Here is a 27874-nt window from a genome sequence, read left to right on the forward strand (position 1 = left end):
AGAACTCACCTTGCTCCTTCAGCATTGTGCTCCACCTGTCTCCGGAGATGTGCAGAGTGGTGCATCCAGGAGCATTCGGGAGGGAGGAGGAGGGGCCAATGCTTTGCCACCGCCCCCATCACCACCCAGGAAGCTGTCGTGGCGGCAGGAAACCCCCTGGTGGCCGCATTTGAGAAACGGTGAGTTAGGCCACGTCTACACTGGCACTTTCATCGTTATAACTCTTGTCACTCAGGGGTGTGAAAAAACACTCCCCTGAACGACAAAAGTTATAACGATAAAAAGAGCCGGTGTGGACAGCGCTACGTCGGCGAGAGCCACGATCCCGGTGACGAAGCTGCCGCCAACTCTAACGAGGGGTTTTATTTTGTCGCCAGGAGAGCTCTCCCCCGGCAACCCAGAGCGGCTACACAGCACAGCCACGCCATTGTGAGGTGTGCACTGTAGACGTAGTCTTAGGGAGACTCAGGGAAATAAACAACTGGAGAAGGAGTGCTAGAGAAAATGATGGGTAAGACTGGATGAAATGAGAGAAAGGGGAAAGGGGAAGAGAGAGGGGGATGGAGATGTACAAAATGCTTCTGAAAGTGAGACCGTAACATTAATTCCACCCCAAAGTTCATGGACAGTAATTCCACTTCAGAATAACACTTCACATTTGTGGATGTTTTTACCCTGTGTTCTGGTGATGAAAGTTCCCTCTCAGCTCCTTTTAAGCCTGACATTTACTAAAGGTAAATTAAACATATAAAACATTCTTCTTGTCTATTTCCCTTTAATTTCCCAGCTGTGATTTTTGAAGGTAGACATAGGATATTTCCCCCTAAATTGGCTGTGTCAATCCAGCACCAGTGGGGATATCTATGTATCTGACTAGGATGGTAGCCTGGACCCTACTGTAGTATGTTGCTCTCCAGCCTGCACTTTGGGCCATGTGCTTTATATAAACATATATGTCAGGAATTGTCCAGCTGTGCTCGGGAGAGAGCTGGTTGGGTCACTTTACTTCTCACCTTCCAAACCTGCCCATGTGTGACAGCAGCCATCCAACTGTGTGACAGATGTTTGAAATTTGGAATACCTGGATTTTATGGCACATCGCTTGACAATCAACAGATTATCACAATAATTAAAACCATTATAATAAAATCAACTATTGAAAAACGAAAACTAAAATGTATGTCAAATGGAACCACTCAATCCCCACTCCCACAGCAGCAGGGTTTATAGTATGGCCTCCCCAGTCAGGGCCGGTTTTAGGGAAAATGGCACACTGGCTAACTTGTATTTGGTGCCCCACTTTGCCCCTGGCCCCTCATGGGCTCCCCACCCTCCCTCCCTTCCCCCAAGCCATGCACTGTGCCCCCTTCACCCTAATCCCTGCACCTCTCTCCTGCACCCCTAACCCCTGCACTCCCCTCCTGTGCCCCAAACCCCTGCACTGTGTCCCCTTCACTCCTACCCCCTGCACCTCCCTCCTGAGCCCCACCTCTGCCCCCTGCCATGGCAGTGCTGTGACATGGTCAGTGTGGTCACGCTTTATCGCCAGGGGAGAGCTCTCCTGGCGGTGAAAAATAACCACCCCAAATGAGGGGTGGTAGCTTTGTCACCGGGATCGCGGCTCCTGGTTGTTACCCGAAATTGCGCCAGCTAGTAAGCTTAGGGAGGACTAATGACCCACCAGAGTTTGGCGGAAAGCAGCATGTTTATTATACTGATAGCTAAGCTCAAAAGAAGGTGGGTGGGGGTGGTCACACTCGCATACTCATGCTCCCAGGACAGGCACAGCACTGGAGAGGTCAGGATTCTTCAGGGTAAGTGTATGAAGGTCAGTCTTCCCAAAGCACGATGGACTGCAACGCAGCGAACCACTGGCCAGGTGAAGGGCCTTCAAGGGAGGTACAAGCTTGTGAGTGCACTCCTGAACACATGACCCCTTCCCCTTTTAAGGACCTGCTCTTCATAGCCTGCAACTAGAGATGACGTGGCTGCGTCTGGTTAGTCACACTCCACCTCAGCCAGTGTCCACGCATTGCGGGGGTGATTGTGATCACTGCCTAATTAGAGTCCCAGACACCTTGTCTACCGGGGAGCTCTTCTGATCTTCTAGCTGTTTAATCAGTCCATTCATCCCACAACCATTCCAGAAGGGGGAAAGCCACTTCACAGGTATTCAAGGAGGGAGAAGAGACAAAATGGGGGGGAAAGTGTCACAGACCTTTTGAGCATAGTCATACAGAGCACACAGATCACGGCTGTTCCTACAACACCGGTGATAAACGCTGTGTATACTGGGGCTTTTCAGCACTAAAACTTTTGTCGCTCAGGGAGGTGTTTTTCCATTTATGGCTGGTCTAAACTGCCAAGTTTTTCCGCCACTAGCCAGCTGTTGGTGCTGACACAGCAGAGGAGCACACACTGGAAAGTCACTTTCTGCCACGAAACGCCTCAGTTGCAGCGCTGTAAGAAAACCACCTCCACGAGAAGAATAAGGCTTTTTGCACAAAGGTTTTATTGCCAAAGTGCCAGTGTAAATACATTGTAATCGGCCTCCAGAGGTGTCCCAGAAGGCCTGCAGTGACCGCTTTGCTCACTGTTTTGAACTCAGCAGCCCTGCAGGCATGTGCCCCTCTCCTTTCAAAGCTGGGAAACAAAAGACCAAATCATTAACGTGGAATGCTCCTGCTGTGTCCCACAATAGGAACATAAAAAGAAAAGGAGGACTTGTGGCACCTTAGAGACTAACCAATTTATTTGAACATAAGCTTTTGTGAGCTACAGCTCACTTCATCGGATGCATACTGTGGAAAATACAGTGAGGCTGTTTTTATACACACAAACCATGAAAAAATGGGTGTTTACCACTACAAAAGGTTTTCTCCCCCCCCCCACCCCACTCTCCTGCTGGTAATGGGGGGGGGGGGGAAGAAACCCCGGATTTGTGCTGGAAATGGCCCAACTTGATTATCATACACATTGTAAGGAGAGGTTTCAGAGTAACAGCCGGGTTAGTCTGTATTCGCAAAAAGAAAAGGAGGACTTGTGGCACCTTAAGAGACTAACCAATTTAATTGGTTAGTCTCTAAGGTGCCACAAGTCCTCCTTTTCTTATTGTAAGGAGCGTGATCACTGTAGATAAGCTATTACCAGCAGGAGAGTGGGGTGGGGGGAGAGAAAACCTTTTGTAGTGGTAAACACCCATTTTTTCATGGTTTGTGTGTATAAAAAGATTTTCTGTATTTTCCACAGTATGCATCCGATGAAGTGAGCTGTAGCTCACGAAAGCTCATGCTCAGATAAATTGGTTAGTCTCTAAGGTGCCACAAGTCCTCCTTTTCTTTTTGCGAATTCAGACTAACACGGCTGTTACTCTGAAACCTGTCAATAGGAACATAGAGGCAGGCAGGCAGGGTGGATGTCCGTATGTGTGTGAGAGAGAGAGACACACTCTGTTCTGCACAGAGCCAGGGAGGGAGGCGAGGGCTGATGCCGGAGTTTCCTCCTCCCCATACATCAGGACAGGTTGCTTCCAGTGGCTGTCTGAACTTAAGAGATAGCGTGCCCACACAGTCACCTCTCCCAACACACACTGTCTCTCACCCCTCTCCCCCCCCGATACACACATGCTTCCTGTCACACCCTCGCCCCCACAACACTTCAGTTGAAAAGCGGCTGGCAATCTAGTAGGATGCTCATGGAACAATGGGATTGAGAAACCTGCACCATGTGATGCTGTACCTGCCCCATGAGGCATTGCAAATCCTTCCCAAAGTATCCTGCGGCCAGTTGTACGGTGAGATAGTTACCACAGTGCCCTGCTCTCTGTGTCGATCCAAGAGCTGCTAGTGTGGATGCTCCAGCGACGCAAGGAGCTAGTGTGGACATGCAACAGCAGTTTAATTAAAGTTTGGCAGTGTAGACAGAGCCTTAGTTTTATCTCAATCAGTTGGGGTGAAAAGCAGAAATTGGTTAAGTGGGGAATAATCACAAGTAAATCAAAATTAGTTGTTGTCAAGGCTGATTCCCCACTCTGGCAATTCGAGTGCAGAAGGTGGGGACCTGCAAGTATTCTAAAAATTAATACTGGCCACTCCAGGCTTATATTAGACTCCCAAGGTTACAGCTTTTCTCTGACCTTGGATGGGTAGATGCTGCCACCACCCAAGTGCAGAACCCCTTTGAGAGCCCAGGAAGGTACACTTGGGAATTCCTTCCTGTGGGGTACCCTCAAGCCCTTTCACCCCACTCCGGAGAAGAGCTAAGTAAGAAAAAAAAAGAAAAGAAAAAGGGAAATCAGCTGTTGCCACCAGCTAATTAAACACCATGTGCACAAACCTCCTAGGACACCAAAAATCCAACCCTGTTCTTAAAAAAGGTAAATTTTATTAATTAAAAAAAAAAGAAAGAAAATACATCTGGGAACTCAGGCTATTGCTAGCTTTTAAAAGAGCAACTATGAGGATTAAGCACCAAGAATAGCTTTCTTGAGGTCCAGTTTAAAGGTTACAAGCAAAACAAAAGCACCTGGGGTTAGCACAGAAGAATCCACAATCCATAAAGAAATAAAAGGGATAAATCTAATCGCGTCTTCCTAGACGTTTCCTGATCCACTTACATATCTGGGGTTTCAAATGAGATTAATCTAGCCCTGACCGGAAGAGCACGCCCAGCACCGCCAAATGTCAGGCGGACTGCGTCCATGCCCAGCCGCCACACGTGGTCCAGCTCTTCGTGCATGTGGCAATGCCACACCGGGCCATCCCTTTCAAGGGGGCCCACTGACTGCCCTGCCCTGGGGCCCCAAATTGCTGTTGGCAGGCCTGCCCAGGGATTGTGCAGCCTATTTGCCACTGTTCTCTATGATCCAGGAGGACTCTGGGGATCCTGAGTCAGATCGGGTTGCAAATTCTCGTTGGACGTATTCCTGGAGGTTTCGTCATATGACATAATCTTTAATTAAAGATTAATCCTTAATTCCGGGAGACTCCAGGACAATCCTGGAGGGTTGGCAACCTTAGGGAGAGATGGTGTCACTGAGATGTGTGGGGGGGGGAACAGCCCTCGGGAATGAAAAAATGTGCTTCTCTAGGCACAGTGATCCTAATTGGTATGACCGGGAGGATCCCCTTCTACTCAGCATTCTGGTTCATCTCTATGCCCCTGGAGGACCCCTGTCTACCCACCCCCCAATACCTCATCTATATGGCCCCTGGAAGCTCCTCACTCTCCCTCCCTGCAGCACTAGTGATGGGAGGTGGTGGTGGGGAAGAACCCCTGGAGCTCTAGGAGGAGCAGAGGGGCTCTGAGGGGCAGAGGTGGGGGCTGGTTAGGGGGTAGAACTAATAGCCAGGCTGGGGACAGTCAGAGGTGGGTGTAGCAGGGACACAGAATTAATTAGTTGGGATTTGGGGAGAAGCTGGAGGTTCCACACCAGCTGGGAGCAGGAGACCCAGGGACTAGGGAGTGTGACCTACAGGCCACCAGGGAAGGGATGTTGCTGTGGGAAAGAGTTGAGGGTGGGGAGATGTCACCTGGATGAAGAAGAGGTGGCTGTGTGGAGGGGAGAGTCAGGGACTGGGCAGATTTAACCAGAAGGGAGAGAAGAAATGAAATGGGAAAAGGTGAAAATAAAGTAATATAAGAATAAGGAGAGAAGCCTGGGGAAAGTGGGGAAGCTGAAATCTAAAGAGTGAAAGCAAAACCATCCTGAGAAGGGAAACATTCAATGGGCACCGAGAGGGTAGGGGATAAATTCAGCAGAGACAACTGAGCACCTGGAGCTGCCTTGTGTTGACCTAACTCTGGGGTGTAGACCAGACCTTCATTTCAAATGATATCTCACAGGGCAGACTTTGCATAACTTTTATCATAATCTTGTAAAAGGGGAGAACACAGGCGTACATCCCGTCACACAAACCAATCAGAAAGGAAAACAGCATGAAAAATATCTTGGACAGCAAAAGCCCTGACAATAAAAAAAGTTCATGCCTGTGAATTGTATGAGTTATAGAAGATAAAAATATTAAACAACACTCAAAGGTGACTGGAAAAGAATTAATAAATATGTGATTTGGATGTGTATAATATGTCAGACATTGTAAGGGGGTAATAAGAGCTTCATAGGAGAAATCCCCCACGACCCGCCTATGACCCAGGAGAAGGGAACTGGCCAGCATTTCTTTCTATATGCAATGGCAAGTATCAAATATCCTGATGGTTGGTGATGGAGCACTAGACGGGGAAGCTCTGAGTTATAGAGAATTATTTGCTGAGTGTCTGGCTGTTGGGTCTTGCCAAAATGCCCAGCGTCCAACTGACTACCATATTTGGGATCTTGAAGGAATTTCCCCCATGTCAGACTGGCAGAGAGCCTGGGGTTTTTCTGCCTTCCTCTATGGTATGGGGAACAGATCACTTGCAGATTTAAACTAGAGTAAATTGTGGATTCTCTGTAAGTTGAAGTCTTTAAATCATGATTTGAGGACTTCAGTAACTCAGCCAGAGTTTAGGGGTGAATTGCAGGAGTGGGTGGGCGAGGTTCTGTGGCCTGCAATGTGCAGGAGGTCAGACTAGATGATCATGATGGTCCCTCCTGTCCTTAAAGTCTATGAGTCTAAAGTGTTTAAATAAGGAGCAGAGCCTTTCTAAAAGATTTGCTGTAGCCAGAGGTGAAAGTAAGCTGGTACGGTGTACCAGCAAGAGCCAGTATGCTGTGCCGGACTGGCTTCCCCGGCGGTGATTTAAAGGGCCAGGGCTCTAGCCACCGCGGGAGCCCTGTCGCCGCTACCCCCAGCAGCGGCCTAAGCCCCTGGTCCTTTAAGTCACCACTGGAGCCCGGCTGCTGGAGCCCCAGAGCTCTGGCAGCTGGGCTCGGGAGGGGATTTAAAGGGTCCGGTGCACCGGCCACTGCGGGGAGCTCCGGGCCCTTTAAATCACCGCCGGAGCCCTGCTGCTGCTACCCCGAGCGGCCGCAGGGCTCCAGCTGCTGTGGCGAGCCCTGGGCACTTTAAAGCGCCGCCGGAGCTGCTTCTTGGCAGTATGTTGTGGGTGTCTGTTGTCTCTAAGCACATTGTGTGACCAAAACATCTTGTCCCACATAGGATCTTATGAACACATCACTTAATAACACGGCAACTTAAGGAAACATTTCTCTTATGTCAGTCTGTCAAAACTGCTGCATAAGAAATTACCCTTATACCAACCTTCTCCCTGCCTCAATGTCCACATGGATAAAAGGATTTTATTATTATTCCTATTTCTGCCTTTGGAGGATGAGGGCCCCATCTGCTGCTCTCTGTAGAGATGCTGAGTAAACAGACCCCACAGCTCACAGTTAGAGCCAGGACTTCACAACCTCTCAACATCCCATTAGCATCAAAGGGACGAAAGTGGGTAAAGTTACTTTTATGTCAAAGTCTTTGCATGACCTGGGTCTAGATTATGACAAAAGGCCGCAAGTGAATGGGAGAAACCAACTGGAGTCTGAAGGGTGGGAGGAGATGAGGGAAAATTAAATCTCTCTTAGAGATCGTCTGTCCTGGGATGGTTGTGAGGCTTCATGGATATTGGTTCCATTTCTGGGAGATGCCTGAGAGAGGAAATAGAAGGTTTCAGACCTTTTTATATTAAATACCTGAGCATGTCTCTGGGCCTCTCGGTCTGTTTCGCTGTCATGATGAAATGAAAACACAGCTCTAGGAGTTCAGAGTGGGGACGCTGTTATAAATATGAAAGCCTGAAATCTCATCTCTTTTCTCCTTTCCCCCTACAGACTCTGCCATCTGCACTGGTGACAAAAAGAGGTAGGGTGACGATAATTCCCAAAGGGATAATAGGACACCGTGTGGGGCTAGCCCTCCCCTCCCTCACCCTAGCAGGGCTGGAGTTGCTGCTCACCCAAGCACTGCCTGCCCCCACACACTGGCTGCTAGATTGAGCCCCGCTTGCCTCTCTCCTGAGCCCTGCCGCTCGCCCCCCTGCATGGTCTTCTGCAGCCCACTTCTGCCAGAAAAGTCGGGATGGCTAGCACAGGGCTTTAATGGGATTGTTCGGACAGGATGAGGTTGCAGCTAGAGATTTAAATTATGAGAAAATTCCCATGAAAACATCTTCATGAGATTGTAGCTAAGTTACCAACCAAATCGACACCCTGCCATGACACACAGCCCTAAAAATAAGCACATTGAATAGTGAGGAGATCCCACGCTGAAGTCACAGGAACAATCCTGACACCAACATTGATGCTGCGTTCATGTCCACACAGATGCACAGAAACACTCTCCCTGAGCAGCATCCAAACACCCTTAACTCCGACCCTGGGGTTTTCATAGGCAATCACAAGACTTTTAATATGAAATTGAGAGGAATGAGTAGAGAGCTCCCTCCCCTTCATGCCAGTGCAGGGGGTCTCCCCATTGCTCTTCTCCAACATCCTGCCTTTCCTTTGGGCAGGGCTGGGCTCTCCCATTGGAGCTGCTCCCTGCTTTCTGGACTGGGGAGATGCTCTCCCTCTGACACGGTCTCGTCTCTCTGGGCTGGGGATGGGGCTACCCCACCGCATGCCACTTTCTACTCTTTGGTCTTCAGTAGCTCTTCCCCAGTGTTGCACCTTCCTCTGTTCCCTGGCCTGGGAGTGGAGGCTGCATTAGGGGAGGGAGGTTTTCTCAGGGGGTTAAATCTGGTACCTGCCACCTCTTCTCCCTCCTCAATAAAAGCTTCTGACACCTTCCTGGCTGTGTCTCTGCTGCTGGGAATGGAGCAGCCCCAGAACAGGAAGCTGGGAGGCTGAAGCCTCTGCAAACAAATGAGAAACCAGTGAAGTGGGTCGCATTATATAGACTGAGAAGCTCCCGTGACATCTCTGTTCAGCCTCAGGTACCCAGGACAGAGGCAGCTCCCTGGGATCCAGGCCTGTCCCAGGCAGAATGAGGCTGCTGGGGAGTGTGAGAAATGGTCCCAGCCTCCCCCAGGGCTGAGCTCGGCCCCTCACGCTCTGATTCTCTCTCCCCAGTGAATGTGACTCTGGATCCAGATGTAACCCTTCTGCCCATCAGAGTAGGCAGCAACAAGGGCCGGGTTCAATATCTAGGGGATTCATTCCAATAACACAATGCAAACCGGCTCGAGCCCCCACCCAGTGACCTGGGACAAATATATACCACCCCCGCTGGGCGCCTCCAAGAGGCAATACTTCCCCTCTGGCAAGCACATAGTCTGAGTGTAGCAAAAAGCCTTTTAATAACAGAGAGAAACAATGTGGCATTATGTTGGGGAAACACCACCAACAGGATTCCTAACACAACCCATGAGCAAAAAACCCACCCCAAGCAAATTGGGGCATGTCCTTTCCCTTTGGTTCTGAGTCCAGCAACCCCAAATCACCCAAAGTCCCAAAAGTCCAATGACGCAAAAGTCTCTTTCCCTGGTCAGGGCAGCCCCAGAGTTCGAAAGTTTATCTGCAGAGCTTTACCTCCCAACCTGGGTGGAGATTGGGGGGCGGGGTGGGGAAGAGGTAAGGGGCACCTTACGTGATCTGAAGCTGACCACCCCACAGCTCCATAGGCCTTCGCTCCACTCCGCCAGCAGCCCCACGAACTGCTTCGCTCCACTCCACTGCCCACAAGCAGCTCCCACCGTCCCACAAACTGCTCCACCAACCGGTCCACAAGGCACTCCAGCCATCCCACAAACTGCTCCACAATAGATCTTCAGGCTTCCCCACTACTTAACACAACGCTCAGTGATTTCAGCTCTTAGTCAGTTCAGCTCTTTGGTGAATTCAGCTTGTAGAAGGGGAGCCTCAGGGCTGGTGCACCATTAGCCCAAAGTGAGCTCAACAGCCTGTAATTAGACTCCTAATGGAATCAAAATTAGCTCTGATATTCCACAGTGGAGACAGGAGGAAGTGCAATTAGCATGTAAGACCCTCACCCAGAGGCCCATACAACCAAGTATTAATACTTGTCCCCAGCCTCTCTCCATTCACACAGTTTTGGAACCCATGACCCTTGCCTAGCGAGTGCTACTTAGTTGATGGTGAGTCCCTCCATCATAACAAAAGGCCAAGTACAGTTCCAAGCACAGTTCCCATAATCAGGGTAATAATTTATTCTTCCTGTCCCAATAACAGAGACACTGGGGATCCCACAGCAGCCAAAGTGACCATTTGGGCAGCTATGGCCTCATTCTAGGCGGGGTGGGTGTGCCTATGCAAATGAGATCAGCCCCTGAAGTTCTTTTCCACAACTTGCCACACCTCACCACCAGGTGTCAGGGTGCAGCTCATCCTGACACTGCTTACACAGATACGGCTCATTCTGACCTTGGTCCTGTCTGAGGATGGGAAAAGTGTGAGATATGGATTAACCTGGCAGGATCTGCCCAAGAACCCCGAGAGATTTGACAAGAAGCGCTGTGTGCTGGCCTGTGAGGGATTCACCTCAGGGAGACATTGCTGGGAGGTGGAGGTGGGCTATCCTGGGCTGCAGGGGTCACCAGAGAGTCTGTGAGGAGGAAGGGAGAGATCAGCCATAGCCCTGAGAAGGGGATCTGGGCTATGGGGCAGTGGGTGGGCCAGTTCCAGGCTTTCACCGACCCTGTGACCCTCCTGCCCCAGCACCGGGTCCCCAGCAGGATCCAGGTTTGTCTGGACTGTGACCGGGGGCAGGTGACGTTTATTGATGCTGGTGACAATGCCCTGATCTTCACTTTCCCACTGGGCTCATTCAGTGGGGAGAGAATCTCTCCCTCGTTCTGGGTGGGATGGGGATCCCAGTTCAGACTGTGTCCCTGAGGGTGGAAGGAGCTGGAGGTTCTGTACAGCAGAGATCCTGGGAGAGGGAGACCCAGGGACTGGGGAGTGTGACCTACAGGCCACCAGGGAAGGGATGCTGCTGTGGGAAGGAGTTGCGGGTGGGGATATATCACCAGGATGAAGAAGAGGTGGCTGTGCAGAGGAGAGAGTCAGATACAGGGCAGGTTTAATCAGAGGTGAGAGAAGAAATGAAATGGGAAAAAGTGAAAATAAAGTAAAACAAGAGTAAGGAGAAAAGCCCGGGGAAAGTGGGGGAAGCTGAAATGAGAAGAGTGAAGGCAAAACCATCCTGAGAAGGGAAAAGCTCAGGGGCCACCAAGCAGGGAGGGGATAAATTCACCAGAGAAAACTTGGCATGTGGGTTGGTATGATCAGTGACATGGATTACAGAAGAGTTAGGGAGACTCCGAGAAATAAAGAGATGGAGAACAAGAGCTGGAGAAAACAATGGGTAAAACTGGATTACATGAAAGAAAAGGACAAAGGAAAGAGAACATGAGAGGAAGATGGGGATCTATAAAATGTTCCTGAAAGTGAGACTGTAACATTAATTCCACACCATAGTTCATGGACAGTACTTCCACTTGGTACCTTTCAGAAAAACATTTCAAATTTTTACCCTGTGTTCTGGTTATGAAAGTTCCTGATCAGCTCCTTTTCAGCTTATTTACTTAAGGAAAATGAAACATAAAAATATGCTTCTTGTCTATTTCCCTTTAATTTTCCAGCTGTGACTTTTGAAGGAAGACATGGGATTTCCCCCCGCACCCCGCCCCTGAATTGTGTGTGTCAACCTGACCCCAGTGAGGATATCTGTGTATGTCACTATGATGATAGTCTGGACCTTACTGTAATATGCTGCTCTCCAGCCTGTACTTTGGGCCATGTGCTTTATATAAACATGTATGTCAGGAATTGTTCAGCTGTGCTGGTGTGACACCAGCAATCAAAATGCATGACAGATGTTTGCAATCTGGAATACCCGGATTTTATAGCAGATCACCTGACAATCAACAGATTATAATGGTTTTAACTATTGTGGTAATTAAATAAACTATTAAAAAAAGAAAACTAAAATATCTATCAAATAGAACCACACAATCCCCACTCACACAGCATCAGGATTTGTTGTACAGCCTCCTCAGTCCCCAGCACATGTCCCCACTACTTGAACTTCAGGAGAAATTGCCATTATTTCTGAGGCCAATCACCGGAGGGGGACTTGACACACACTGTGCAAGCAGGTACACAAATGCTTACTAGACAGATTAGAATATTAGAGATCAGAGCTCCAGGGTTCTCTTCCTGGCTCCATTATGCAGTGGTGGGTAGTGACAGGTAACTAGATCGTATCTACTGTATGCATTCATTCCAAAAGGCAGTAGGAATGAACAGCTCCTGCCTGGACTTTCCATATTGAAGACCTGGGTTCTCTTCCTAGTTCCACCTGAAGTGACCTTGTGCAGCCACTCAATTAACTTGTAATCTGGAGGAGAAAGTGTCTAATACTTCATCGGATGTGAAGTGAGCTGTAGCTCACGAAAGCTTATGCTCAAATAAATTTGTTAGTCTCTAAGGTGCCACAAGTCCTCCTTTTCTTTTTGCGAATACTTCTCTAGTTACTCGGGTTGGGATTGTGGTGATATTTGAACTCATGGGTTTCTAGCTCCTACTTTGTTGCACTTTGTCATTGGTACTGGATATTTGCTGGCAGAAGAGTCTGTCTCACGTGTCTATGAAAGGCTGCCTGCTTTTGAAGCATGACAGAAAAAGCAGCTGAAATTAGTGCAAATAGTGAACGTCCCACTAATTCAGTGACTAGGGAGCTCTGCTGGCCACATGGTGCTGATCTTCCTGCTTCCCAGTTGGGAACTTATATTTAAAGGGAACTAAAGTATGTGAAACACGTTGTCTGCATTTCTTCCACCCATCAGCAATTGCTAAGGTAGCCACAGGGGTGTTAATGGAGGAGAGCTGCTCCAAGGGTCAATCTTTCTAAGATGGAGTCCAAACTGTGAATATGTTTGACCCCCTCCCCCGCTGTAAGAGGTGAGGATTTATTTTCTCTTGCTCCTCATTTAAAAAGCTAGGACCCTGCATCTGGCTGCCAGGGAGCATCAGGGCCTGGAGTAGCTAAATTACAGCTCAGTGGCCAGTTCATCTTACATAGCTGCAACAGGGTAGCCAATGTGATGCAACAGCAGTAACACTGAACCCGATTCCCAGCTGCAATGAGTGCGGTTTCATGGACTTCAGTGGATCGCAGCCAACTGATAACTCCTGGAGATGTGGCCAGTTACAGAGCAGCCAGTGTAACTGCCTGCATCCCCAAGAGCATCTCTAGTCAGTGCTTCCTTCCCACCATGGGCAACTTCCTTTTCCTGGGCGCAGGAGGCTGCTCCCGCGGCTCTCCCAGGCCCCCTCAGTCTGGCCCCAGATTCCCCTCTTGCAGCTGAAATAGACAAATACACTGAGAGCCTGGCAGACTGGAGTTCTCTGTTTAACCTGGACCTTTTATGGGTGCAGGAGCCCCCATGTTGGCTGCCCCCTGCAGAGTGCCAGGACTTTGCTAGAAGTGGTGACACTGGTAGGGGAACAGAAGTAGTAGTCAGGCCAAGAACAGGCCCCAGAGTGAGCCAGGTCTAAAGGGACCTGAGGCCAGGTGGGGAGGGGGCAGTTGCAGTCAGCAGGTTCAATTCTCACACTCTTCCCAACGCTCCTCCTCCATTTTGCCCCTTTTCATTTTCTTTGATGGACTTTCCAGCTCGGTATCTGCCCCAAACCTTGTTTTTCCTTTTTTCTGTGCATGGGTGCAGAGACCTCTCCCCGCCAATGCTGCTGCTGTTCAAAGCATTCTGGGAATCATGACATTGGCACCAAGAGCTGCAAATGGCCCAGACTGAGGAATTCATCTCCCCGGTCTCCTCCCCTGGACGTCACTTCTGTTGGCTTAAAATAATGGATGCGGAGAGGGGGAAATGAATACAGGCATGAAGAAAAGCAGCAGAAACTCTCTGGGAAGAACAGCATAATAAAATAACTCTTGGGTCTGTTCCCCCTAAGCTGGGGGTTAGGCTGATCCTCCCGGCAATGAGACCCCAGATAGACTATCACTCTGTTTATATAACAAAGGCCTATATTTCCCCTTCATACCAGGATCGTCATAGGATAACTCTGAATAAAGTCTTTGCTCTTTCACACTCACCGCACAGCTGCAGTACAAAGGGGGCATTCACCTGCTGATTAAAGTCATTAGAGGTAAAATCACTGAGGACAGATGGACCCGGACACTCAGATGAGACAATTTGTAGCATAGGCACCAACCTCCCCCCTGCCCCGTGGGTGCTCGACCCCCGGCCCCACCCCTGCACCACCCTCACCCAGCCCCAATTCCACCACCTTCCCCCAAGTCCCAGCCCCTGCTCGCCTCTTTATCACCTCCTCCCCTGAGCGTGCCACATCCCCACTCCTCCCCCTCCCGGTCCCCGAACTAAGGGCCGCCAAACAGCTGTTAGGCAGTGAGCAGGAAGCACTGGGAGGGGGAGGAGCGGGCACGCTATGCACTCGGGGGAGGTGGGGGGGCAGCTAGGCTGCTGGTGGGTGCAGAGCACCCACTAATTTTTCCCTGTGGGTGCTCCAGCCTAGCCGCCAACTCTGTGGGTGCTGCGATGATTTGTAGCTTAGGATAAAAGTTGAAAGACTTCACTAAAAAGGCAACTTCTGGACTGACTTTAACTGCCAGGGAGCCTGTAACTACTGAGGAGTTTCTAGCACATTCAGGCAGTACAGTACCTAACGAGTTCTCCCATCTCCCTTGGGCCTGTGCTTAAGCTGAATCTGTGCTCTGTTCAGGAGGAACTGTGCTGTATCGACCTGAGCACAGGATGAAGGATCCCCTGGTGCTAGATCCTGCTCTGCCCCTCTGGGTGAAACCCACCCACAGCCTGGAGAGCCAGTGCAACCCCCATCTTGACTTAACCCCAAACCTGGAAGCAGCCCCAGTGCCCCATGGAAGGGGAATCCAGCACCACCAAGTGATGCAGAAGGGCTGCATTCAGCCTTCTAATGCTGGAGTCCTATGTCCTGGTCTCAGGATGGGGGTGGATTTCACTTTCCTAACCCCCCTGTGCTTTATCTGCAGAGAGCCTGGTTGCTGGAGTGAAGTGTATTTCACTCTGGGTGACTGACCAAGTCACTTAGGAATTGAGCCAAAGCCCTTTGAAGTGATTGGGAATCTTTCCACTAATTTCAAAGGGGAACCAGATCAGTTAATTACCTATGCCCTTTATTTATTTATTAAATCTCCAGAGACCCACCAATCACTGTCTCACTTCCAATTAGCTATAACTATCTCAAGGACTCAGCTGCAGCCCCAGTATTGGGTACATCTGTTTCCCATCGCTAACGCTCTTAAAACAAGATGGGTGAACAGTATGATGGTTTGAGGCACCTCCCCACTACCTGCCTCTAGTGTGAAATGGGCTGCAACACAGCCCTGCAAAATCCACAGCCTCTAGCAACCCAAACCCAGTCATCTGGATCCCCACAGACAAAGATTTTTTTAAAGATCCCCCCAAACAAGAAACAAAAACAAAACCAATGCAAACCACACTGAGCACAGGATGAAGGATCCCCTCCATGGTTCTGCTACAGGATTTGAATCATGTCTTTGCAGATCCCCACTGAACACCCCAGCGCATCATATATGGGAATAATTGCTGTGCGTAGACCAGCTGCCACCTTGCCAGTGGGTTACACAAGTATTTGATAGTCAGCTATAGAACATTTGCAATCAGGACTCCCAGCTCCTATTGCTGGTTCTGGTGAAGTCTACAAGATAGCGACAGGAGAACCAAAACACATATCTGATGCTTTCAGATTAAAGACAGTGGAGCTGACTAGCTAAGACCTGGGGCTTCCCTGTGGGAGACTGTGGTCCTATTCCCCATTTTGATTTCAGTGATCTTATGCAACTTCTTTTGAAATTATTTGTAAAATGGGCAGCAAAGACATACAATATTGGATTGCCTTCTAGAGCTGGGAACACACTGGCTTGGTCAGCAAAAAGGGCTGGGAAGTGCCTGCAAATACAAACAGCACTCAGTCAAGGTGAGCTGTATACTCATGGCCTCCTGGCTTCTAGCTTGTTTCCCTTTACCCCAACCCACGTGTTTTTAGCCTTGCTGACAAGGGCAGCGCTGGGCAGGGGAGCTTGTGGGGGCTGTAGCCACTCCAAAATTTTCCTTAGCGGCCTCCCCTACAGCCACCCCTCCCAGCACAAGGCACAAAGCTGACATCCTCACTGCCCTGATGCTGCTGGTCTAGGGCTGGTCCCTACAACCTGCTTGAAGGCGACCCCCAGGGCTGATATGGTAAAGCTCCAGGGCTCCCAGCCACCCACATGGCCCAGGCCCAGCGTCATAAAGGAGGGCGGGGAAGTACCTGGTCTCTCCTCCAATCACAGCCCCCTTTGCTCTTCGCACTGGGCCAATCATCGCCCAGGGCCGAACGCACCTTTAAACATCCTTCCCGGGCGGAAGCCCTCCCCCCGCCCGCCTGAGATGGCTGAAGTGTAATAAAGGAGAAGGGGGGACGTTCCCTTCCGTACCAATCAGAGAGCTGGGAGTTGTGATAGGCAGCTGAGCGCGCCAATCAGACAGCGGGGTTAGGCTCCGCGTATTTCTTTGGATGAGCTGGCTACACGGAGCCTCCGGAATGGCTGGCCCGGGGATTCCCCGCCCCCTGCCAGGCCCGCTCCGGCCTGGGCTTTGGCTGCGCTCGGGGTGAATCGCGGCCGCTGGCTCCCGGCGAGATCCCCGCGCCCCGGCGGCTGGTGCTGGGCGCCCGGAGCCCGGGCTGCAGCCGGGAGAGGGGAACCTCCAGCCGGGCCCTGCCCGCTGCTCCCCGGGAGCCTCTCCCAGGGCAGAGCCCCCAGCCCGGCCAGGGCCCCTTCCCGGCCCGGCCCCTGCCCCGGGGGCCCCGCTCGGGGGGAAGGTAAGAGAGACCCGCCCCCCCCCCGGCACCCCCGGGCGGCTCCCCGCGGAGCCGGCTGCGATTCCCGGGTTGTGCATCTCGGGAAGATGGCCCCCGAGTGCCATTGTGCGCAGGGCGGGGGGGGGGGGAGCGACACGTGGGGGGAGGGGGGGCTGAAGAGGGGCGGGGGGTGGGTCGGGGGGGGGCGGGGGCGGTGGTTGCACTGAAGGGAGGATGGGGCGACTCCGGGGGCGGGGGGGGGGAATATGACGGGGCTGGGGGGCAGCGAGGCGGCAATGGAGGGAAGATGTGGGGGGTCACTGCGAGGGAAAGGGGGGATGTGGGGAGGCTGGAGGGAGGCTGAGAGCAAGAGGAGACTGGCAGGGCAGGGGAGGGGAGAGACACAAGGCAGCTCCCCCGCCCCATGGGGTAGGAGGGGGTGACGGGCTGCCCCGCCCAGCAACCAGTGAGTCTCCCCCTGCCCTCCCAGCAATGGTCAAACAAAAACAAGCCGGGGGGGGGGAGCAAGAGACTTCCCGGAAGGGCTGAACATTTACAAGGCAAATGGCCACACGCAATCCCTCCCCCACTCCTCTGCACACTCTGCTCCCAGTTTAAAGACAATCTCATTATTGCGGGGGGTCTGACTCCTGGGTTGACAGGACTGTACAGGGGCTGGTCTGATTTCGGTGCAGGATTCAGGATCAAACCAGAGTCACCGCGAGCTGCAAGGAGTGGAATTGGGGTTTGGTTCGGGTTCAGTGGCAGACGGTGTGTTCGGTTCCTGGTTCAATAGACCCCAAAATGGTTTGGTTACTTGGTAGTTGCCCCAGAAGGGGGGCCTCTGCAGCTTGCTTCAGTGGGGAACTGAATTTGGGTCATGGGGCCCTTTGTCAGATGGGGCAATTGGAGGGAGGAGCTGCACCAGGGGGTGAGGATGGGGGAGAGAAGTCCTGTCTAAGAGGAAGAAGAGTTGAGCAGCCTTTTAACTTGGGCTTGAAGAGTTATTGTTAACTTCTGGGACCAGGGAGCCCCCCACTTCTTCTCTCTCATCTCCCTCCCTGCTCCTGTTGGCTGCCACCTTCTCTTCTTCTACTGAGGCATGCCATTCTGGTAGCAATCACATGCCAGTGTGTTGTTTTATTTTTTATAATGAAAGTAAGATCAGAGTAGCTTTTATTTTATTTCAATTATTGAGCTGAAAAATTGCTGAAACTTTATTTTAACTGGCAACCATTTTTTTCCCCCCCAGTTTGATTCAGATTCAGTGAGTAAGAGGAAAAATGATGGTTTAAGTCTGGTTCCAGTTTAGTTAAGCATATTGGTTCTCTGGTTCTGTTCTGGTGTGAGTCCAGGTGGGCAAATGAAAACTGCAGCTGTTGAACTGTCCATGGGGGCTGCTAGGACAACCCCAACCCAGGGAGGCTCAGTCATAAGGGGGCGGAGGGGAGGGGGAAAGCTGGTTATTGCTAAGGGCTTGTCTACACGGGCACTTTACAGCGCTGCAACTTTCTGGGTCGGGGTGTGAAAAAACACCCCTCCGAGTGCTGCAAGTTTCAGCACTGTAACGTGCCAGTGTAGACAGTGCACCAGCGTTGGGAGCTATGTCCCTCGTGGAGGTGGGTTTTTTTAGAGCGCTGTGCCGCGACTACACAAGCCAAGTTAAAGCGCTGCCAGCGAAGACGTGCCCTAAGGCAGAGGAGGCTGGTGTCTGTGTGTCTCTCTGCTCATATTAGAGCCCTAGAGTTAGTTGAGCTTCCTGGATCAGATGCTTCCAGGGCTTTCCCTGCACTCCCTCCCGCCACCCCCAACTCTGCCATCACCCCCTTCAGTGGTCAAACCAACCAAGATGACAAACATACCAAGAATATGCCAACATGTCACCTGAAGGTTCAAGTGGTGTTTCAACATCTAAACAAGTCCGAAGCACAAATACAGCTACCTACTAAAGAAACAATGTCTCCCCAACCTAACCCAGTGTTTGTTGGTCACTGTCAAAGCCAGAAGTACTTAATGAGGTTGTTAAGAATGCTGGAGACCCAACATGGTTCATGTGAACAAACATGGCTGTCACACACCATACTTTGTATTTAAGCAAGAGATACCACACACTACAAACTGAAGGCCAATGTTAAATGCATTGTCATTTGTTAATCTGGAAGCTGGACACTGGTTCCAAACAAGACCAGCAAATGCTCACTATCTTTCTCTAAGAAACTCAACTGACTGGTTAGAAGCATGCAGTGCAAGACTCAGCAGTTGGAAAAAGTGAAGAACTCTCTCATCATCTTAAAACATTTGCTTACATGGCTGATGAATGCACTCATGCAAATGGGCATTAAGTCATTGTTTAGATTATCATGATGTTTGTGGTAGGCCAGTAGATACATTTCTAGATGTTCAGGTTATAGAAGACACATTGGCTGCATCTGTGACAACCCACATATTAGAAGAGTTAAATGCTAGTAAACTGGACCCTAGACAGAGGCCTGCTTGTGCATTGGATGGAGCTGTGAACTTCCCTGGAAGACCTGGAGTATGAGCTTTGCTCAGAGAAAAGTGTATCCCTAATATTTCCTATAAACACTGCAGAGGCCATCTTATCTGCAGTACCCAGAAAGATAATGGAGCAAATAATTAAGGGATCAATTTGCAAACAACTAGGAGATAATAAATTGATAAGTAACAGCATGGATTTTTCAAGAACAAAGCATGTCAGACCAACCAAATAGCTTTCTTTGACAAGATAACAAGCCCTGTGGATAGGGGGGAAGCGGTAGTTGGTATATCTTGTCTTTAGTAAGGCTTTTGATAGTGTCTCGCATGACCTTCTCATAAACTAGGAAATACAACTTAGATGGAACTACTATAAGGTGGGTACATAATTGGTTGGAAAACTATTCCCAGAGAGTAATCATCAGTGGTTCACAGTCAAGCTGGAAGGGCATATCGAGCAGGGTTCCACAGGGATTGCTCCTGGGTGCGGTTCTGTTCGAACATCTTCATCAGTGATATAGATAAGGGCATAGAGAGTGCATTTATAAAGTTTGCGGACGTTACCAAGCTGGGAAGGGTTGCAAGTGCTTTGGAGGATAGGATTAAAATTCCAAATGATCTGGAAAAACTGGAGAAATGGTCTGAAGTAAATAGGATGAAATTCAATAAGTATAAATGCAAAGTACTCCATTTAGGAAGGAATAATCAATTGCACACATACAAAATGGGAAATGACTGCCTAGGAAGGAGTACTGCGGAAAGTGATCTGGGGGTCATAGGGGATCACAAGCTAAATATGAGTCAACAGTGTAACACTGTTGCAAAAAAAGCAAATATTCTGGGATGTATTAGCACAAGTGTTGTAAGCAAGACACAAGAAGTAATTCTTCTGCTCTATTTTTACTGTTACGGCCTCAACTGGAGTATTGTGTCCAGTTCTAGGCGCCACATTTCAGGAAAGATGTGGACATATTGGAGAAAGATCAGAGAAAGGCAAAAAAATTATTAAAAGTCTGGAAAATGTGATCTATGAGGGAAGATTGAAAAACCTGGGTTTGTTTAGTCTGGAAAAGAGAATACCGAGAGGGGACATAACAGTTTTCAAGTAAATAAAAGGTTGTTACAAGGAGGAGGGAGGAAAAAATGTTCTCTTTAATCTCTGAGGATAACATAAAAAACAATGGGCTGAAATTGCAGCAAGGGAAGTTTAGGTTGCACATCAGGAAAAACTTCCTAACTGCCTGGGTAGTTAAGCACTGAAATAAATTGTCCAGAGAGGTTGTGGAATCACCTTCACTGGAGGTTTTTAAGAGCAGGTTAGACAAACACCTGTCAGGGATAGTCTTAGATAATACTCTCTTCCAGCCTTGAATGCAGGGAACTGGACTAGAAGACCTCTCAAGGTTCCTTCCAGACTGGTGATTCTATGATCTACTCAACTAGCACTAGTACGAGCTGCAGAATCTTCAAGAGACGTTTAAAAAGCCATAAATTTAATGCCTTTGTTGTACTCTCTTTTTCAACAAGAATCCAAAAAGACTGAACGTCTTGAAAAAACTAAAAGATGCTCCGGGACTGAAGTTCAAATTAGTCCAACCTGGGAAATCTCACTGGTTTTCTCATGAGTGATCCTTGGCTGTTGTCTTAAAATTACTGCAACCATTATTACTGACTTTGGAAAGTATCTACCACAATGGGATGGATCTAAGTAGTGAGGCGGGTGGACTACTTTTGCGACTACGTTCAGAAAAGACAATCACCATTCTCTCTTTTGTAAGTCTACTGTTAAAACTACTTGGATCATTAAACAATGTCATCCAGGCATCTGCTACAACACTAGTAGACCTTTGTCCAGCAATAGAAGCTATACTTGGATCAATCAGAGAGATATGCATTGAAAACGTAATGGAAGAAGCAAAGACTTTAGTCCAGAAGTTGACTAATGAAGGCACTTACGTTGAATCCTTAAGTGAAGGTGAGAAGACGTGTTTGTTAAGCCAGCTGAAAAAGTACACAGACTTGATTCTTACAAATCTACAACAGAGACTTCTGGATTCCATTCAGTCTTTTACAGATGCCTGTCTTATAAAACACCGACAGTTGAGTGGAGTGATGTACTACCAGAAATGGGGCTGAGATGCGATCAGGACAGAATAGAGAATTTGACCACAGAATGGAATGTCATACGATGAATGAATGAAGATTTCACTTCAACTTCTTTTTTATCGTCACTAGTGGCTTGACCTGATCTTTGTGCTGTGTTTCCTGGGCTGAAAGAAGTAGGAATTCGTCTCTTGCTACTCCCAGTCACAACAGCTACAGTTGAGCGTTCTTTTTCATGATAGAATAGAATTTTATCTTCTGAAAGAAGTCGCCTTGTGCCTGATCATAAGAATGAACTAATGAGCATATCATTTGAAGGACTGGAAGTTCTGTACACGCAGGAAGTCACCAAAGATGAACGCATTGCATTCAAGAAGTTCATTCATAGAGTTGTGCAAAATTATAGCAAGAAGCGAAGAAGGATGTAGATATTGTGCTTCATAGAAGGCTTGAGTACCCAATTTTAATTTTTGATTTTTTACAACAGGAGTTAAATCTAAATAAATGAAAAAAACGTTTCACAATCAGTTTTTAGTATGATGCCATACAGCCCACCTTTGCCCTCATGGACTCACTCCTTGGCTCATCCTTCCTGTAAATTCGAACACCCCTCAAATTTCAATTCCTGGGGAAAACACTAGATGCTTCTGCCTCCTCCCTTGTGATCTGGGAGCCTAGACTGAGCAGCTGCTGCTTCCTCAGCAGGGTCTGTGTCAGGGAGAGACTGTCATTAGAGCTCCCTCTGTGCCCAGCCCAGGTGGGGACTTTCCCCAGTGCCGGGAACTAGCCCCCTGGGGCCGTCCTTGGCTCTGCCAACATCAGCTCCTGAGTCAGAGCCTGCAAGTGAGGAGAGAGACGTGGGGGAAAGGGCTGAGGCCAGGCAGGAAAGTGACATTCTGCTGGTGAGCTTGTACCAGAGTGGGAGGGGCTCCCTATATGGCTGCTGCCCTCAGTATCTGGCTGATGAATCTTGCCCATATGCTCAGGGTTTAGCTGATCGCCATATTTGGGGTCGGGAAGGAATTTTCCTCCAGGGCAGATTGGAAGGCCCTGGAGGTTTTTCGCCTTCCTCTGTAGCATGGGGCACGGGTCACTTGCTGGAGGATTCTCTGCTCCTTGAGGTCTTCAAACTACAATTTGAGGACTTCAATAGCACAGATATAGGTGTGAGGTCTTTTTTAGGAGTGGTGGGTGAAATTCTGTGGCCTGCGTTGTGCAGGAGGACGGACTAGATGATCATAATGGTCCCTTCTGACCTAAATATCTATGAATCTATGAATCTATGTCTGCGGCTCCCAGAGCTGCTGCCCTCAGACCCATACCCACTCTCTCAATGGAAAGCAAACGCCCATGGGAACGGGACAGTCACCCAGGGAGAGGGAAGGAGATAGAAAGGGGAATGGTGAGAGTGAAAGGGGCAGCAGGAGCAATAAATGGGGAGGGAGGTTCCCAGACCCGCTGGGATCCATTCCCTACATCACCCCTGGGCAGCCTGACTCTCCTGGGAACAAGGGGAGGAGCTGACAGAGGAAAAGCCAGGTTTTGCCCCGTCTGAGTCCCTGCGCTGCTGAGGGTACGTGCTGCCGTCAGGGCCAATGTCAGGGGGAACCCCCCCAAAGTGCCTCCTTTGATTCTGCTCTTTCCTAGCATTTGTCTTAGAGACTCTGACCCTGGGGGCAGGGGGTTAAAAGTGTCCCGGTGGGTTCAGTGCTGGTGGGAGGGGCCGGGTCTGTGTTGTAATAAAGTGACTGAGGGTTTTTTAAGCTAAGCGTTTTCCCAGCATGGCAGAGTCCAGAGTGTCTGTCTGCAGGGAGAGAGCCTGGGGGGAATCGGGGTGTAAAATGGACTCAAGCCCCTTCTGAAACCTCCCCCATCACCGCTCTCACCCTGACAGGCTGAGGAATCATATCCACGTTTCACTCCCGATGGTCCCATCCTCCTAGGAAACAGGGAAGGGAAGTGGCTGTGGTGGAGCCAGCTCAGGTAGGGGATTTTCAGGGATCTGCAGGGCGGGTTGTTGTGAAGGGGGAGGGGAAGAAATACTCAGGGTGAGACAGGGAGGGGACACGGTGCGATAAACCTGCTGGGACATGTTCAACCTGGGCCTGATTTTCAGAACAGGCCCATTGGGAGGGAGTGAACAGTCCCCCATTTCTGAAAGAGGGAACACTACAGTTACTATATTTCAAGTTCCCAAACAGAGGGGAGGGGTGGGGGGAGTTCTATTTTGACTGTACAGTTTCTTTCCGCTTTGAATAGCTAACATTTATAAATAACAAGCGTAATGGCCTCAAAAATAAATGTAAATCAAATTTAAGTGTACCTCTTTGCATGCAGTCAGTCCTTTCCTACTGCGCATCTTCCTGTTGTGCCCATGCATATGTCTCTGTAGAGCGTACCTGAAGTTGAGCTGTACAAGCAGGATCCCTTTCAGCCACTCAACAGTCAATATCATGCCACCCTTATTTCTGGGCTGCTGCTGGTGACGGGACTGCTTTCAGGGCTGGGTGCCCAGCCAGCAGCTGCCGCTCTCTGCTAGCTCTGAAGGCAGTGCTCAGCCAGCAGCAGCCCAGAAATAAGGATGAGAAAACCAGTTAACATGCATGCTGCTGTTAGGGCACGCCAGGAATAGCAGTTCATCCAGATTCAGTGCTGGAAAAAGGATGAGCAAGGAAAAATCACGGATATTCATATTTCAAAAATCTGCCCGGATGGAGATCAGAGGGCCAAAAACAAGGTCATGTCTGGGGAAAACCCAGGTGTATGGTAACCCTAGGAAACACCCCCATGGACAGGGCTGGGAAAACTGACCAGATTCTCAGTGCTGAAGCCACTAGCCAGAGGCTACCATATTTCCCACTAGCCAGAGGCTACCATGAAATATGAAGGTCTTGAGATTCCTGTCCCTGTCCCCTGCTTGGGACAAGATTAGTTGGCAGCAGGCACTGAGGGGAGAAACTGATGTTATTTCAGGGTTCGGTGACCTTCAAGGATGTGACTGTGTATTTCAACAAGGGGCAGAGGGCTCTGCTGGATTCCAGTCAGAGAGCCCTCTACAGGGACGTCATGCAGGAGAATTATGAGACTGAAATCTTGCTGGGTAAGGGATTCCTGTGCCCTCAGCTATTAGAAGCTGTGAGGTCTGCATTTCTGAATCTGGCCCGGTTCTTCCCTACTCAGTTGGATTTGGGGAGAATGGGTCGCATAGTCCACAGCTCCAGTGTGAGAGACACTTTCATCTTCATATCCCCTTGAAGGGAACAGGTCCATTAGGTTTCTGCCTCCCATGCTAATTCATCTTCATCTCCCCAGCTTTCAAGGGGCCAGAAGCAGGGTATTGTCCTGCCTGTATTGTTTCTCCTTCACACACCGTTCACCTGCCATCTTGGGACTAGCTCCATCCATGGGGAGGGTTCTTGGTGCTGCATGCTTGGAAATAGGCAGGAGTTTAACATCTGAGGGGTGTGTGTGTGTCAGCAAATCCCCCCAGAGCGCACCTACCCTGAGAACTCCTAGTGAGGGCATGACAACACCCTCCGCCCCCAGATATCTGCTGCTCCCAAGGGGTCGGAGTTACCACAGTCCCATGTAGGGTCAGGTTAAATTCAGGGAATGATACTCTACCAAGACTCCATGGACCCTGATCTTGCCTGATTTTATCCCCTGTGCAGGATTCCCCATTACCAAACCTGAGGTGATCACCAGGTTGGAGCGAGGGGAAGAACCAGGGGATCTCTAGGCCTCCAAGGAAAGGGAGATCCTGAGAGGCACCCGCACTGGTGAGGAGTCCGTGAAACTGACAGAGAAACCATCTGGTGAGTGAAGGAAAAAGCTTCGACTCCTAAAAACATGCTGTGAGCAAGAGCCCCCAGTTCTGCCCCGTCCCTCCCAGGTCAGGGCTGCAGTCAGCAGGTTTCGTGGCATCAAGGCAAATATCAGTCACGGCTTCCCACCCACCCTGTTAGCTGTCAGGAGTTTCCTCCCTGACTTTACAGGAGTGTTTGGATGGGATGTGGAGGTAGAACCCAGTTTCTGAGGCTTTGTGTACGCTACAGAGTTAGGTCAACATAAGCTGCCTCACTATGGAGATGTCTACAATACAGTGTTCTTCCCACTGCTTTAACTCGCTTGCTTCGCCAGCCTAATAAATCCACCTTACCAAGAGGCATAGCACTTAGGGTGACACATTGTTAGTGTAAACACTGCATTGCTTATGTCAACTTCAGTGGCCTCCGGGAGGTGTCCCATAATGCCCCACAGTGACTGCTCTGGTCACTGTTTTGAACTGTTTCTTGGCAGCCAGGTACATGCCCCGCCCTTCTTAAAGCCTGGGAATTTTTGAAATTGCTCTTCCTGTTTGCTCAGTGTGGAGAGCTCATCTAGCAACTACCCAGCTGAGCATGCCGGCTCCACGCGGCAGACGGGCTCCTGCCTGGAGTACGCCAGAGGTGGTGGATCTCCTGGGCCTGTGGGGACAGGATGACGTGCAGGCACAGCTCCGAAACAGCCGTAGGAACTTCGACATCTACAGCCAAATTGCTCGGGGAATGGAGGAGAAGGGCTACGACAGGGACCCGCAGCAGTGCCGCGTAAAAATCAAGGAGCTGCGGCAGGCGTACCAGAAGGCAAAGGAGGCAAATAGTCGCTCTGGGGCGGAGCCGCAGACGTGCCGCTTCTACAAGGAGCTGCACGCCATCATCGACGGCGACTCCACCTCCACCGCCAAGCGTCCCATGGATACTTTGGGGGACCTGGAGTCACAGGGCACCGGGGTGAACCCTGAGATCGAGGTGATGATCAAGGAAGAGGAGGAAGAGGAGGAGGAGGAGTATGGGGGACAGGCGACAGGGGGGTCCGGCGGCGTGGCGAGCCAGGACTTCTTTTTGACTCCTGAGCAGTCTAGCCAGTCCCAGCAGTCCAGCCCCGGTGAGCCTGATGCAGGGGAGGGAACCTCTGGTAAGTACTCAGTTTGCTTCAGTACTGCAGAGACACATCTGCTCACATACAGCTTTTTTGAATAGGTTAGAAGAGGAAGTGAAATAACCAAGAGAGGTACAGTTGCTATCTGCTCATTCCCCTGTACAGCTCGGCAGAGGGGGCCCTTCAGCATAGTTTGTTTATTCACACCAGGATGTCCTGCGAATCCTCGGTAGAGCTCTCTAGGAAACTTTCCTGGGAGGTAGTCTGCAGTCCTCTGCCAAAGGTTTCTTGGGAGGGCTGCTTTGTTCCTTCCCCTATGGTAGGACGCTTTGCCATGCCACTCAGCAATTACTTCCGCAGGCACCATTGCAGCGCACAGGCTAGCAGCATGCCGACCCGGCCTGCAGCCAGGAGCTCTTCCCTTTCAGCCTGTTACTCTCCGGAGCGAGAGATCACCTACGGTCCCCACCGCCTGTGGAAACGGGGCTAGTATGCAGTACAATAGCCCGATCTGCTTGTGCTGCTGCCCCAGTGCTACCGCCTCCTTATTGTCCCAACTCCCACCCCACCCCCCGGCCATACTCGCCATGGGTAGGGCTGCTCTGAGTCCCAAGGGGAAGTGAGCGTGTTGTGCTTGTAACTTGTTTCGATCAAGGGGAGTAAATGCACTGGCAATGGTACCTGTCCATTGTTTCTTTAGCAGCTGCAAATGCGGCCTTGAGGGCCTCTCCGTCCACCCCAGAGGAGCGGCTGGGCCAGGTGAGGAGGAGAAAGAAGAGGACAAGGGAAGACATGTTTCAGGAGGTCCTGCGAGCCTCCCGTGCTTCGGAGCGCGAGCAGAGGGCTTGGAGGGTAATGATCAATGACAAAATGCAGAGGGATAGTGAGGACAGGCGAAACGGGCAGCAAGAGATGATCACGTTGCTCCGGGAGCAGACAGACATGCTGCGGTCTCTGATTGAACTTCAGGCTGAACACATCCGTGCTCGCCTCCCCCTGCAGCCCATAGAGAACTGCATTCCGGGACCTCCCTTTACTGGCCTCCACGTAACTTCCGGGCCTGGAGCAGTACCCCAGGCACTCCACCCCACGGAAGATTACACACAATGACAGCTGCACGAATACCCAACTGTGAGAGCATCTTGAGTGTATGTGCTTGTGAATTCCCTCTTCCTTCCCCTTCAAAGATACTTTCCCCTGTATGTATGAAGTTTTTACTTTAGCATTACCTAGGTATGTCTGCATAGGTGTGGAATAAAAATGTAAATTCAGTTTTCATAAGTATCTTTATTAGTCTCCAGCCAGGGGTGCCTGAACACCATGGGGCCATGGATTTGGCAAATAACTATAGGTATATAAAGGTCTATTATCAAGGGTCAAAGTCTGACTGTGGATAGACTCTTGTTGCACCTATTTAACTCAAAGGGAGGAGCACATCTGTGTTCAAGGGCCAAAATTGTTACTAAGATACTGCTTCAAAAAGTAGTGACTCCTGTGTACCAGTCCACATGATGGTCAAATGACCTGAAAACATTTAGGGACTGAGGCTGACTTACATGAAGGGCGCTT

The 27874-nt window shown here is 50.0% G+C and overlaps 2 protein-coding genes across 4 annotated transcripts in view; one reads left to right on the forward strand and one right to left on the reverse strand.

Moving 5' to 3' along the window:
- LOC140897507 (C-type lectin domain family 2 member D-like) overlaps nt 1-25 on the reverse strand; it is a 36256-nt gene extending 36231 nt beyond the window's left edge. Inside the window, exon 1 of the mRNA XM_073310228.1 lies at nt 10-25. Within this exon, the coding sequence (XP_073166329.1) occupies nt 10-25 (16 nt within the window). The remainder of the gene's footprint in view (nt 1-9) is intronic.
- Nucleotides 26-16548: 16523 nt separating this feature from the next.
- Nucleotides 16549-27576, forward strand: LOC140898409 (uncharacterized). 3 transcript variants are annotated; one of them, XM_073312214.1, is made up of 6 exons: nt 16549-16807; nt 23280-23368; nt 24359-24485; nt 25057-25200; nt 25751-26341; nt 27006-27576. In XM_073312214.1, exons 5-6 carry the CDS (start codon nt 25786-25788, stop codon nt 27413-27415), a joined length of 966 nt encoding a protein of 321 aa, XP_073168315.1. In that variant the 5' UTR covers nt 16549-16807; nt 23280-23368; nt 24359-24485; nt 25057-25200; nt 25751-25785; the 3' UTR covers nt 27416-27576. The 3 variants fall into 3 exon arrangements, with proteins under 3 accessions (XP_073168315.1, XP_073168316.1, XP_073168317.1); XM_073312215.1 differs by lacking the exon at nt 24359-24485; XM_073312216.1 differs by lacking the exons at nt 23280-23368; nt 24359-24485.
- The last annotated feature ends 298 nt before the right edge of the window (nt 27577-27874 follow it).

The sequence above is a fragment of the Lepidochelys kempii genome, chromosome 14 (assembly GCF_965140265.1).
Source record: "Lepidochelys kempii isolate rLepKem1 chromosome 14, rLepKem1.hap2, whole genome shotgun sequence".
NCBI lineage: Eukaryota > Metazoa > Chordata > Testudines > Cheloniidae > Lepidochelys > Lepidochelys kempii.

Bases quoted from the DNA above. Each gene is read 5' to 3' on its own strand.
- LOC140898409 (XM_073312214.1), top strand. From the start codon at position 25,786: ATGCCGGCTCCACGCGGCAGACGGGCTCCTGCCTGGAGTACGCCAGAG. The intron at 26,342-27,005 runs GTAAGTACTCAG...TTGTTTCTTTAG, and splicing joins TGCAGGGGAGGGAACCTCTG to CAGCTGCAAATGCGGCCTTG.